The 15,027-nt window shown below is 41.2% G+C and overlaps 1 protein-coding gene across 1 annotated transcript; it reads right to left on the reverse strand.

Moving 5' to 3' along the window:
- Positions 1-3,224: 3,224 nt before the first annotated feature.
- LOC116362207 (zinc finger protein 239-like) lies at positions 3,225-15,027 on the reverse strand. The gene is made up of 3 exons (XM_031816529.1): positions 14,930-15,027; positions 10,827-11,067; positions 3,225-5,355 (listed from the first exon to the last, which is right to left on the reverse strand). Exons 1-3 carry the CDS (start codon positions 14,969-14,971, stop codon positions 4,601-4,603), a joined length of 1,038 nt encoding a protein of 345 aa, XP_031672389.1. The 5' UTR covers positions 14,972-15,027; the 3' UTR covers positions 3,225-4,600.

Genomic DNA, 15,027 nt, shown 5'->3' on the forward strand with positions numbered 1-15,027 from the left:
CATAAAATGCTTTCAAACGCTGGTCATGGCTCACACCATCACCCCAGAAACCCTGAACCCCTCCAACTTGTCTACTGCCCCAACAGGGGAATCTCTATTGCACTCAACACTGCCCTTTCGCATCTGGATAAAAGGAACACCTACGTAAGAATGATGTTCATAAGGAGCTTATCGAGGACCAAAGGAAACGGAGGGCTGAACACGCCCCCCATTCATATTTTACAGGGACATAGTGGAGCGGGTAGAGAGCATCCAATTCCTCGATGTCCACGTCACTAAGGACCTATCATGGTCCAAACACACCAACAGTCGTGAAGAGGGCACGACAACGCCTTTTCCCCCTCAGGAGGCTGAACATTTGCGGCATGGGCCCTCAGATCTCTCAAAAAGGTTCTACAGCTACACCATTGAGAGGATCTTGACTGGCTGCATCACTGCCTAGTATGGCAACTGCTCTGCATGGCGCTACAGAGGGTAGTGCGTAGGGCCCAGTACATCACTGGTGCCGAAGTCCCTGCCATCCAGTAACTCGACACCAGGCGGTTTCAGAGGAAGGCACAAAAAAAAGGGTCAAACAAGGGCCTTCTGAGTGGCGCAGAGGTCTACGGCACTGTAGTGTTGCAGCGTCACTACACCCTGGGGTTCGATCGAGCTGTGACAGGGAGTCCCGTAGTGCGGCGCACAATTGGCCCAGCGTCGTCCGGGTTATGGGAGGGTTTGGCCGGGTGGGCTTTACTTGCCTCATCGAGCTCTAGCCCCTAGTGGCAGGCCGGGCGCCTGCAGGCTGACTTCCGTCATCAGTTGAACTGTGTTTCTCAGACACATTGGTGATCCCCGAGATCTGTAAGACCTTGGGTTTAATAATAATTAGTCAAAGACTCAGTTTATGCAAAAAGATACTACAGTTTATTCAGAGAACGTTCTAAAGTCCATTATACAAAGACATCCATTTTATTGCACATACTTCCACACAAACAGTAGGTGAGTTTTATCCTTCTCCGTAGTTCTCACCACTGTGTGACAGTTCCATTCCTCCAAGATTAGGGAAACCTTGAGAAGTATTCCCTGTGCTCTCATAGGTTCCTCAGAGGCCTAGCCAGGTCGGTCCAAACACAGTTTTAATTGTTCTTCGGTATTTTCCTGGGCACACACACACGTTCAAATCTTAAACTACGCCTTGCTCAGACAGTCTGTGTTTTTCCACTATACAGATACATTGTTTAACACAATTCAGACTAAAACTACACACATCATCAGATTATAATTTTATGATTCTAATCAATTTCATACAGTTATAAGGTTTCGGAGTGGAATTATTTGATCATTATCTTTCAACATATACATTATTCTATCACAAGCTAATACCATTTTTTAAAAACACGTAAAACGAACTCAGAAGTGTTAATGGAATCTTTATGAAATCTTGATGAAATAATGTAGATTAATTCACTCAAACTCAGTCGTCTCTAACTATGTGACTTATCACGTCCTTTGCTCGGTTTGACACAAAAATAACACAACATCTTGACCAAAGTGATAATACCTTGACGGATTTTCAACCTAGCATGTTATTTCGATATTAGTCAATTGAAACGTGCTATTACATACCTGTAGTAATACATTTGAAACGGACACGAAACCTTTCGTTTTCACAGCACAGATCTAGTGCTTAGTGGTGGGAGTCGATTCCCATTTCTGGGTAAGATTCTGTATTTTTGCATCGGAGGAAACTATTTTCCGTAGTCTATTACTTCGAGAACAAAAACTGTAGCATCTTTCACAGCAAATAAAGAGCGAGCTAGCGAGGGAGAGAGATATGGGAGGGGCACAGGCAGACAGTCAGAACCATGCATCGGGCTTCTGTCATAAGAGTCAATAAAACGGGGGCAATTTGGAAAAACAAATCTTGTGTGAATCGTCCTCTGGAATAACACACATGCTTGGTTAATAATGACAAAAAGAACGTCTGTAGTAATGCCTGAAAGTAACTAGAAACGCCTGTCCGAATAGGGCTATAACATGGCAAAGAACATGTTGATCATCCCATGGGATCTGTCAAAGCCACACACAGTAGAAATATCACTGAAATATTCTAGTTCCTACACAACCTTCTATATTCAAGGTTTTTATGGGTAACATATGTTGACAATCCTAAGGGTGGACTGTTTCAGCATGATATAGATGCAGTTTAATGGGGTTGGAGGGCTGGGGAGAGTTTTGGCTGGGAGGGTGTGGTAGAAGTTAGTAGGGATTTGTTGATTTAAATAATTATATTACAGAAGAAAAAAATATGCAGACCATAAATGATCTCACACTCCTGCACAGGTGGCAGAATGCACCTTAAACGTTTGTTTGCAGACCCCCATGATATCATCGAAAAAGCCAGCTAGGTAGTTTATGCTTGTGGCTAGAAACTTCAGCGAGAATTTGAAACCTTTTTTTTTTTGCCTGGAGGGAAAGAGGCATGCAGTGTGTGATGCGTGTTCGGCCTTTGCGAACCACAGAGACAGGGAGACATCAGGCCATTCATTGGGAGAAAGACGGAGAGGAGGCAGACTCAGGAAGGCTAGAAGATGGCGGAGGGGATGTGTTGTTTGATGGCGTGTCGAGGGGAGACGAGAGAGAAGGAATAAAAGGGGAAACTAGAGAAGTGGTCGTGGAGTAAATCCAAGCCTACTTCTGACTGTTCTTTGGATCCATTTAGATACCTGGGAGATCCGTTTGAAGTCTCCATGGTGATGTGTAGGATCCATCTAGATACCAGGGAGATCCGTTTGAAGTCTCCATGGTGATGTGTAGGATCCATCTAGATACCTGGGAGATCCGTTTGAAGTCTCCATGGTGATGTGTAGGATCCATCTAGATACCAGGGAGATCCGTTTGAAGTCTCCATGGTGATGTGTAGGATCCATCTAGATACCAGGGAGATCCGTTTGAAGTCTCCATGGTGATGTGTAGGATCCATCTCTAGATACCTGGGAGATCCATTTGAAGTCTCCATGAAAATCATAGATGACTTAATAGGTTTAAGGTTTTTAAACCATTACATATGCATTAGTGAGAATACTGGTGGCTGGCATATTGGCTTGTCCCCATGGTGACGTGTAGAGGTGTAGTGACATGTTTTTAGGAGATAGAAATATACATTTAGAATTTTAAGAAATAAAACAAAATAACATTTACAGTATAGAAACCCCCCAAAAACAAAGACTGACCAGCACAAATTAATGTAGAACATTTATTTTTCATTAGTAGATCAATTAAGTTCACTACAGTTATCCAAATACATTAATTATCAATGATTAAAATAACAAATCTACAAAATATAAACGCAACGTAAAGTGTTGGTCCAATGTTTCATGAAGTTGAAATAAAAGATCCCAGAAATTCAACAAGTTCAAATGAGCCTCACAAAGCTGCATTATATCATGCTGAAACATGAGGTGATGGCGGCGGATGAATGGCACAAAAATTGTGTTTGTTGTCCGTAGTTTATGCCTAACAATACCATAACCTCACTGCCACCATGGGGCACTCTGTTCACAACATTCACATCAGCAAACCGCTCGCCCACACAACACCATACACATGGTCTGCGGTTGAGGCCGGTTGGAGGTACTGCCAAATTCTCTAAAACAATGTTGGAGGCAGCTTATTGTAGGGAAATTAACATTCAATTATCTGGCAACAGCTCTGGTGGCTATTCCTACAGTCAGCATGCCAATTGCACATTCCCTTAAAACATGAGACATCTGTGGCATTGGGTTGTGTGACAAAACTGCACATTTTAGGCTGTCCTTGTATTGTTCCCAGCACAAGGTTCACCTGTGTAATGATCATGCTGTTTAATCAGCTTCTTGATATGCCACATCTGTCAGATGGATGGATTATATTGGCAAAGGAAAAATGCTAACTAACAGGGATGGAAACAAATTTGAGCACAGAATTTGAGATAAATACCCTTTTTGTGCATATGGAACATTTCTGGTCTTGAAACATGGGACCAACACTTCACATGTTGCCAGGTCGCAGTTGCAAATTAGAACTTGTTCTCAACTAGCCTACCTGGTTAAATAAAGGTGAAATAAAAAATTAAATAAAAACATGTTGCATTTATGTATATTCTTTCAGTGTCGATGTTTCAAAGCCTGTTTATCATTAAACAAAGTTGATTAATAGCAAAAATAATACACCCAAACTAGTGGTGAAAACTGATCATCACCCCATCTCTATCTGATACATATTTGGTCTACTAACTCATTGCAACAGAAAACTGCAGAAGGAAGCCGTACCACCCAGTCAACCATCACACTGCATTGTTTTAACAAGTGATCCCTCAGAGGGTTTTCAACGCTAAGGGAAAATCCAGGTAATCTCAACATGTTTACAGTAGAATCTAACAAAACACACCAAAACTGACAAGGTGCACACTGATCAGTAAAGAGAGGCTAACATTCTATAACAATCCTTTTCCTCTGCACAGTTCTCTCACAGTGAGAAACAATAAGATTACAGTGTTCTACGCTTTCTTCATTTGATCCAATTCACTGTTACCACTTCTTTTATCAAATGAAAATTAAGTGATGGAGTGACTTTAATCTTAGCTGGTCTGAGAGAACTTCTCTCCTTTATGTATGCGTTGGTGCGTTTTTAAGTTGCTCAATTGAGAGAAACTCGTCCCACAGTCAGAGCAGTGGTAAGGCTTCTCTCCTTTATGTATACGTTGGTGTCTTCTTAAATTGCTCAATTGAGAGAAACTCGCCCCACAGTCAGAGCAGTAGTGAGGCTTCTCTCCTGTGTGAGTTCTCTGGTGAGATTTTAGCTCAGTTGATGTTTTAAAGCCTTTCCCACAGTCAGAGCAGGAGTAAGGCTTCTCTCCTTTATGTATACGTTGGTGTGTTTTTAAGTTGCCCTGTTGAGAGAAACTCTTTCCACATTCAGAGCAGGAGTAAGGCTTCACTCCTGTATGCATTTGTTGGTGACATTTTAAGGTATCCAATCTGGAGAAACTCTCTCCACAGTCAGAGCAGGAGTAAGGCTTCTCTCCTGTGTGTCTTCGCTGATGAGATTTTAGCTCAGTTGATGTTTTAAAGCATTTACCACAGTCAAAGCAGGAGTAAGGCTTCTCTCCTGTATGTATTCGGTGGTGACATTTTAAGGTATCCAATCGGGAGAATCTCCCCCCACAGTCGGAGCAGGAGTAAGGCTTCTCTCCTGTGTGTATTTTTAGATGTATTTTTAGCTTTGATAGAATTGGGAAAATCTCCTCACAATGTGGGCAGTGGTGAGACCTCTTAGCTCTGTGACCTTCCTGCTGTTGCTCTCTGGATGTAGAGAATGTCTCAACATGGTCCCCTGTGTGAACATCAGAACAACCAGTCAGTTTGTGTGACATACATGTCAATCCCAACTCAGTTGTGATATTGATCCAAAAATTTTTTATGAAGCCTTTTTTAAATTAACAGTTTTCAAAGTGTTGAACAGAAACTCAGCCTAAAACCCCAAAGAGCAAGCAATGCAGAAGTGCAGTGGCAAAGGAAAAACTCAGTAACATAGGAAGAAACCTAGAGAGGAATCAGGTTCTGAGGGGTGGCCAGTCCTCTTCTGGCTGTATCTAATGTAGCAACATTTGAAAGAGTTTTTTTTTTAACATTGGATAAAAGTAGAGACTCAGAGCTGGAAAATTGTATATCATACACTACAGTTGAGGAACAATAGGGAAAGTAATTCTGTTTTAAAAGTTGACAAACTTGTAACCTCACTTTTGAGAAAATGGACTTTGAATGTTTTGGTACACCTACTGCAGACCTCTTTGTCTACACCCATTCAGTATTGTTCACACCCTGTGCTGTTGGCAACAATTTACGCTTTTTTTGTCAACTTTTATGGACAAGGCCATATTCAATGGCTGTTGAGCGTTTGTAAATTCATCATTTATTCTGCGCTCTTGCACACTCAGACGAGAGTGCGCTGAAATCTGAGTAGATAGCCAGAGCGAATGTACCAGCTACGTCTATCAATAGTTGTTGTAGTGACATAAACATTCTACTGAAATGGTTACTTGCAAAGTGGAGTCTTTTGTTAAGACATGTAGCTAGCTAGCTAAACAATGAACCATAGTCACAACTCTTGCCGTTAGTAACCTGCATGAATCTGCTGGTAGCTAACAAACCAGGTTCAATATTAGCCAGCTAACATTAGCCTATAACTAGCAACGCAAATTTCTCTGAGATATGAATAATATTACTACACAGATCATAACGTTAGCTAGCTGACCTAACAGCAGTAGTCAAGCACCCAAGCTAACGTTAGCCAGCTAGCTAACAGTACACTAACACTTTAACTTGAAATTAAAACGACTTTGACAAAATTAGAAACGTGTAATATCTGAAAATGTAGCTAGCTAGACTATCTTACCCGTCCGTATACATGGATGGACGCTTCTCCCTCTCTCACTGATGTCATCGTTACCCTTAGTTTGAAGATGTAATCCAGAGACAGGTGTTTTCCTTACCTATCATACTCTAATTCCACTGATTTCAAAACTCGGTCCTCCAGAAAGTGGGGAGTTACACTACGAAATATATATTCTTTAAAGCCGCATTAGACAGGATTACCTACACATACTGACCAGGTCAAATAGACAGAAGTGCTATATGGCAGACCAATCTGAACTAATCTCTAGGCATGTCCAGCCCACTCATTATCTCAGCCAGTGATGGCTAGCTGAAAGGTTGCTGGCTTTATCTGTGGCTAAACCAACTAGGCTCAGAATTGTTTTACTTTATTTGTATTTACAGATGGCATACAAGTTTGTTATTAAGGCACATGAAAGTTCACATGTTCCAAAAGACATTTCTGACAAAAAACACATTTTGATTTTAAAAAAAAGTTTGCGTTCAAATAGCTCTACTGTGAAGTAGTGACGTGTGACATACACCTAGTTTTCTGAAACTAGTCACATATCAGGTGTGGCCAGTCCTCTTCTGGCTGTACTGGGTGACATATGTATTCATATCAGTAGGCTGTACAATACAGGGGAATAAAACTATTCTAAAAGTGGGTAAGTCAGGGTTGGGGTCAATTTCATTTAAATTCCACAAAGCAAACCAAAATCCAATTCCAAATTTTCCTAATTTAAAAGCATTACAGAGAATTGGAATTTCAGTCTATTTTCTGAAGTATCTGGTATTGACCCCAACCCTGGTAACAGTGGAAGTCAAGAAGGGACAAAAGGAGTGAATGTTATGAGCCATATCATCCCCCACTCACTATCACAAGGGTTAGTAACTACACAGACTCATTTCATATCATCCCCCACTCACTATCACAAGGGTTAGTAACTACACAGACTCATTTCATATCATCCCCCACTCACTATCACAAGGGTTAGTAACTACACAGACTCATTTCATATCATCCTCCACTCACTATCACAAGGGTTAGTTACTACACACACTCATTTCATATCATCCCCCACTCACTATCACAAGGGTTAGTAACTACACAGACTCATTTCATATCATCCCCCACTCACTATCACAAGGGTTAGTAACTACACAGACTCATTTCATATCATCCTCCACTCACTATTACAAGGGTTAGTAACTATACAGACTCATTTCATATCATCCTCCACTCACTATCACAAGGGTTAGTAACTACACAGACTCATTTCATATCATCCTCCACTCACTATCACAAGGGTTAGTAACTACACAGACTCATTTCATATCATCCTCCACTCACTATCACAAGGGTTAGTAACTACACAGACTCATTTCATATCATCCTCCACTCACTATCACAAGGGTTAGTAACTACACAGACTCATTTCATATCATCCTCCACTCACTATCACAAGGGTTAGTAACTACACAGACTCATTTCATATCATCCTCCACTCACTATCACAAGGGTTAGTAACTACACAGACTAATTTCATATCATCCTCCACTCACTATCACAAGGGTTAGTAACTACACAGACTCATTTCATATCATCCTCCACTCACTATCACAAGGGTTAGTAACTACACAGACTCATTTCATATCATCCTCCACTCACTATCACAAGGGTTAGTAACTACACAGACTCATTTCATATCATCCTCCACTCACTATCACAAGGGTTAGTAACTACACAGACTCATTTCATATCATCCTCATCTCACTATCACAAGGGTTAGTAACGACACACTCATTTCATATCATCCTCCACTCACTATCACAAGGGTTAGTAACTACACAGACTCATTTCATATCATCCTCCACTCACTATCACAAGGGTTAGTAATGACACACTCACTTCATATCATCCTCCACTCACTATCACAAGGGTTAGTAACTACACAGACTCATTTCATATCATCCTACAATCACTATCACAAGGGTTAGTAACGACACACTAATTTCATATCATCCTCCACTCACTATCACAAGGGTTAGTAACTACAGACTCATTTCATATCATCCTCCACTCACTATCACAAGGGTTAGTAACTACACAGACTCATTTCATATCATCCTCCACTCAGTATCACAAGGGTTAGTAACTACACAGACTCATTTCATATCATCCTCCACTCACTATCACAAGGGTTAGTAACTACAGACTCATTTCATATCCTCCTCCACTCACTATTACAAGGGTTAGTAACTACACAGACTCATTTCATATCATCCTCCACTCACTATCACAAGGGTTAGTAACTACACAGACTCATTTCATATCATCCTCCACTCACTATCACAAGGGTTAGTAACTGACCCCAACCCTGGTAACAGTGGAAGTCAAGAAGGGACAAAAGGAGTGAATGTTATGAGCCATATCATCCCCCACTCACTATCACAAGGGTTAGTAACTACACAGACTCATTTCATATCATCCCCCACTCACTATCACAAGGGTTAGTAACTACACAGACTCATTTCATATCATCCTCCACTCACTATCACAAGGGTTAGTAACGACACACTCATTTCATATCATCCTCCACTCACTATCACAAGGGTTAGTAACTACACAGACTCATTTCATATCATCCTCCACTCACTATCACAAGGGTTAGTAATGACACACTCACTTCATATCATCCTCCACTCACTATCACAAGGGTTAGTAACTACACAGACTCATTTCATAGAACTTTTTAAAAAAGTGGCATTTTGACTATTTCTTTTTCTTTAGTCTCCTCTCTAAGCACTCAAGATCGCTTAAGATGTGTGATGTCCGAATTACAAAATTCAACCAAGCAACAGGCTGGATCACAATTTATAGAGGAACTTATGAAAATAACGTAGTAGTGCATTCAGAAAGTTTTCAGACCCCTTCAATTTTTCCACATTTTGTTACGTTACAGCCTTATTCTAAAATCAATTAAATATTTTTCCCTCAACAATCTACACACAAAACCCCATAATGACAACACAAAAACAGTTTTTTTGAAAATGTTTGCAAAAGTATTCAAAATAAAAAACAGAAATACCATATTTACATAAGTAATTCAGACACTTTGCTATGAGACTCGAAGTTGAGCTCAGGTGCATCCTGTTTCCATTGATCATCCTTGAGATGTTTCTACAACTTGATTGGAGTCCACCTGTGGTAAATTAAATTGATTGGACATCATTTGGAAAGGCACACACACCTGTCTATATAAGGTCCCACAGTTGACAGTGCATGTCAGAGCAAAAACCATGGGGTCAAAGGAATTGTCCGTAGATCTCCAAGACAGGTTTGTGTTGAGGTACAGATCTGGGGAAGTGTACCAAAAAAATGTCTGCAACATTGAAGGTCCCCAAGAACACACTGGCTTCCAACATTCTTAAATATAATTCGTTTTGAAACATCAAGACTCTGGCCGCCCAGCCAAACTTAGCAATCGGGAGAGAAGGGTCTTGGTCAGGGAGGTGATCAAAGAACCTGATAATCACTCTGACAAAGCTCCTGAGTTCTTCTGTGGAGGTGGAAGAACCGTCAAAAGGTACAACAATCTCTGCAGCAATCATCTTTGCAGCACTCCACCAATCAGGGATTTATGGTAGAGTTTCCAGACGGAAGCCACTCCTCAGTAAAAGACACATGACAGCCATCTTGGAGTTTGCAAAAAGGCACCAAAAAGACGAAGATCACGAGAAAGAAGATTCTCTGGTCTGATTAAATAAAGTTTGAACTCTTTGGCCTGAATGCCAAGCATCACATCTGGAGGAAACCAGGCACCGCTCATCACCTGGCCAATACCTTCCCTACGGTAAAGCATGGTGGTGGCAGGGACTGGGAGACGAGTCAGGATTGAGGGAAAGATGATTGGAGCAAAGAACATTGAGATACTTGATAAAAACCTGCTCCAGAGCACTCAGGACCTCAAACTGAGGTGAAGTTCCACCTTCCAACAGGACAACAACACTAAGCACACAGCCAAGATTATGCAGGAGTGGCTTTGGGATGTCTCTGAATGTCCTTGAGTGGCCCAGCCAGAGGCCCGGACTTGAACCCAATCGAACATCTCTGGAGAGACCTGAAAATAGCTGTGCAGCGACACTCCCCATCCAACCTGACAGAGAATGGATGGGAGAAACTCCCCAAATACAGGTGTGCCAAGCTTCATACCCAAGAAGAGGCTGTAATCGCTGCCAAAGGGGCTTCAACATTACATTTGCAAACATTTTAAAAACCTGACATTTGACATGTGGTAATGTGTGTGTTGATGGATTAAATTGTAGTTCTCATCAATTTCAGACTAAGGAAGTAACAGAACAAAATGTGGAAAAAGTCAAGGGGTCTGAAAACTTTCCGGATGCACTGTAGATAGAACCTGCTGTTACCATGACTATCAGATGTACCAATCTCCTCCTCCTCTTCTTCATCTTTAATGATGACATTCAGCTCCAGTGTTTGACTGCAGTCTTCCAGCTTCACTGATGCCATCTCTGGATCCTGCAGTGCAAACTGGGCTCCACTGTCACAATCAGGACCCAGTGACTGTAGGTTCAGACTCGGTGTTGAAGGAAAGAAGCAGACTGGGTTTGTCCTCACTGTTGACGTTAACGGCCTCTTAATCTGAGCCTGTAGTTATGTAGACAAAAGGACACAAAAGTTAGTTAGTGTTGACAGTTCTGGCACTTTCTTTATTCTGTAAAAATATATATGATCTTTTTTCTTGTTCAATTATCTCATTTCAGTAGATCAGGTAGCTAATCCTTGACAAAACATTCATTCACATTAGACACAAAGTACACATTTTAAATTGCACAACATAAGTGCACTTAATCTATAGTAGATTTCCTAAATTCACATAAATGCATAAATGCTTCAAAAACCATTTAGTACAAGATCGCAGAATGTTTCAGGCAGCACTATGTACTATTTATCCTGAATAACCTTGTCTTCCCTGTATTATTTCACTCACAAAAACCAATTGTATTTCCCGTTCACACCATATTAAGAATTATCAGGGTTCGTACAGTGGCAAGTCAAATTCAAGGACTTTTCAGGCACTAATATTAATTTACTTGAAGCCCTGTGTGAAAACCCTGAATTATAGATAAATATAGAAACAACTGAATGTGTCTGAATATTAGTACACATGTAAAGAACTGATAATCATTACATTCAGCTTCAGAACTGTAGAGCAACTGAAATGTTCTCTCTCTGATGAGGCACTACCTGCACTGAAGTCCGTTGATGCAGATGGTATCATGGAGGTCCACAAACAAACATTTAAGGTGCATGTCTGTCTAATTCTGTACTATGAAAATAAACCAAGAAATCCCTATTAACTTAGATTTCCTAAATTCACATAAATGCATAAAACAATTTAGGACAAGATTGCAGTATGATTTAGGAGGTACTATGTACCATTTTTATGAATAACCTTGTATTCCCTGTATTACTTCACTCACAAAAACCTATTTTATTTCCCATTCACACAATAGTAAGAATGATCAGTGTCTGAATATTAGTACACATGTAAAGAACTGATCATCATTACATTCAGCTTCAGAACTGTAGTGCAACTGAAATGTTCTCTCTCTGATGAGGCACTACCTGCACTGAAGTCCGTTGATGCAGACCTCCTATTGTATCATGGAGGTCCACAAACAAACATGCATGTCTGTCTAATTCTGTACTAAGAAAATATACCAAGAAATACCTATTAACTTCTACCACACCCTCCCCTTCCCCCAAAAAACACTCCCACACCCCCTAATAAACTATATCAATAGATCCCTTTCTGCGTTTGCAAACATTGGGGTTTATATCATGCTGAGACAATCCACCCCCAGGTTATCCAGCTTATCAAAAACCATACCGACAGTAACATCTGTTACACCCAACAACTCTGCTGCAGTTTACAAGATAACTTTCAACCTGGTATTTCTGCTTTACACAATCCAAGCTGTTGATAAGCTTACTAATGAAAGCTATGAAGTACATATTATTCACTATTAAAGTATCCTTTGTCACAGCACATTTATGGGCACAAGATTTCTGAACAGGCCTCGAAACCATGTCAGGAATAGTAGAAAGACCAGTTCTGACAGTAGGTCCTCTTACTACAGGACCAACCATGGAAGCTCCATCAGTCTGACAGTAGGTCCTCTTACTACGGGACCAGCCATGGAAGCTCCATCAGTCTGACAGTAGGTCCTCTTACTACGGGACCAGCCATGGAAGCTCCATCAGTCTGACAGTAGGTCCTCTTACTACGGGACCAACTATGGAAGCTCCATCAGTCTGCACTGTAGTTCCACCAGTCTGTCTTACAGCCTCTGCATATGATACATCATGATGGATTCTATATATCTGAGCATCTCTCTGCACCTCGAATCCACCAAATGCTGCTCTGTGTCCTACGCACAATTGCAACACTTCACCGTCACATTGCTCCAACATTCACCGTAATCATGTTCCCCACCACACTTGGCACATCTTTCCACTCAACAGCTACATGTCCAATTCTTTGGCATTTAAAAACACTGTGATGATTCACTGTTGCTGCTCCAGTTTCAACTGTTCTGCCTGCTGTCATGGAACCCTGACCTTTTCACCGGATGTGCTACCTGTCCCAGATCTGCTGTTTTCAACTCTCTAGAGACAGCAGGAGCGATAGAGATACTCTCAATGATTGACTATGAAAAGCCAACTGACATTTACTCCTGAGGTGCTGACCTGTTGCACCCTCGACAAACACTGTGATTATTATTATTTGACCCTGCTGGTCATCTATGAACATTGGGATATCTTGGCAATGTTCTGTTATAATCTCCACCCAGCACAGCCAGAAGAGGACTGGCCACCCCTCATAGCCTGGTTCCTTTCAAGGTTTATTCCTAGTTTCTGGCCTTTCTAGGGAGTTTTTCCTAGCCACTGTGCTTCTACACCTGCATTGCTTGCTGTTTGGGATTTTATGCTGCGTTTCTGTACAGCACTTTGTGACATCAGCTGATGTAAGAAGGGCTTTATAAATAAACTTGATTGGTTGATTGATGAGGCTGCGTCAAATTCTCTGACATTGAAGCTAAGGAATCCTATTCTGTACTTTTCCAGACAAAACCTTCTAACACCTCAACAGCACTGATAAGCTTTCACTTCTTTAACCCTCTTTCCTACTGATCAACCTTTAGGCTTCAACCACTGTCTCCCTTCACATGTTCTTTAACAAGATCATCCATGGACATAGATATTGGGACCTCAGAGATTATTACTCCCTTCAATGTAGCATCAGCTCCAGGGTCATGACTTCTGAGCTTTGTCCCATTATGATTTTCCAATTGAAGAATCTTCCCTTGCTGAACCTGACCAGCACAAGATATTAACAATCTACCATGGACACGGATCCTGCCCAGCTGAACTTCACCTCTCTTTAAGGCCTTGGTTAATCAGATAGGGTGTAAATGAGGCCCTGTGGTCTCCTCAAACACCATCCCAACTTTCCACTGTGACACATTATTACTCTAGTTCCCTACCATAGGCCTCTTTAGAGTTTCTGAACTACATGCGCCACTGCTTCCAGTATCATTATCTCTGTTCTTCCTATCTTTCCACTACAGACCATTCACATACTAGGCCCTCATCCTCCCACTCCATGTCATCAGACCTGTCCCGCACATTGATCGCATTCCAGCACAGCTGTTGCTTCTCAAACTCTCCATTTCCATTGTTTCAGGGGTGTCTAACTCATTCCATTAAGGGCCGAGTCTCAGCGGGTTTTATTTGTTTCCTTTCAATTAAAACATAGACAATCAGATGAGGGGAGTTCCTCACTAATTAGTGATGTTAATTCATTAATCAAGTACAAGGGTGGAGCGAAAACCCGCAGACACTTGGTCCTCCATGGAATGAGTTTGACACGTGCTCCGATTCATCCGCATTAATCGACGCCATTCCATGCAGTTGGCATCTCTCTCCAAATGGTGAAGGATAACTTCCGCTAGCTTCTCTCTATTTTGACACTTCATCACGCAGCCTGATGTCATTTCACCACGAGCAAACTCCTAGGAAGACGACCAAAACCGTTGAAGCCGCCATTTGACGAGCCTCGTCCGAACCATCCAGATCTCGCGAGCTTACATTAACGAAACAGTGCATGTAAACTCGCGAGATCAGGATGCTTCGGAGGCTATTTACCAGCTCATAAGCATCATTTTACACAAAACCAAGAACATGTAAAAACGAACTTAAATAAATGGAATCTTTATGAAATGACGTTGACGAAATTATGTACATACACTCAGATAAACCCAAAGTCTAGCTATGTGACTTGAAAAATCGTTTTTAATCACGTTCTTCACTCACTCGATTTGACCCCAAAATAACACATACAAGTAAAACCTTTACCAAACGTGATAATACATTGACGGATTTGTTACCTAACATAATATACATTCTTTCGACATTAGAAAGTTTAAAACGTGCTATTACATACCTGTAATAATACATTTGAAACGGACACAACCACTATCGACATAACACATTTCTGTCGTTTTCTACCCGGAACTTCCTGTTCCCCACTATGACAGTGCA

This window comes from Oncorhynchus kisutch, unplaced genomic scaffold, assembly GCF_002021735.2.
Source record: "Oncorhynchus kisutch isolate 150728-3 unplaced genomic scaffold, Okis_V2 scaffold814, whole genome shotgun sequence".
Classification (NCBI taxonomy): Eukaryota; Metazoa; Chordata; class Actinopteri; order Salmoniformes; family Salmonidae; genus Oncorhynchus; species Oncorhynchus kisutch.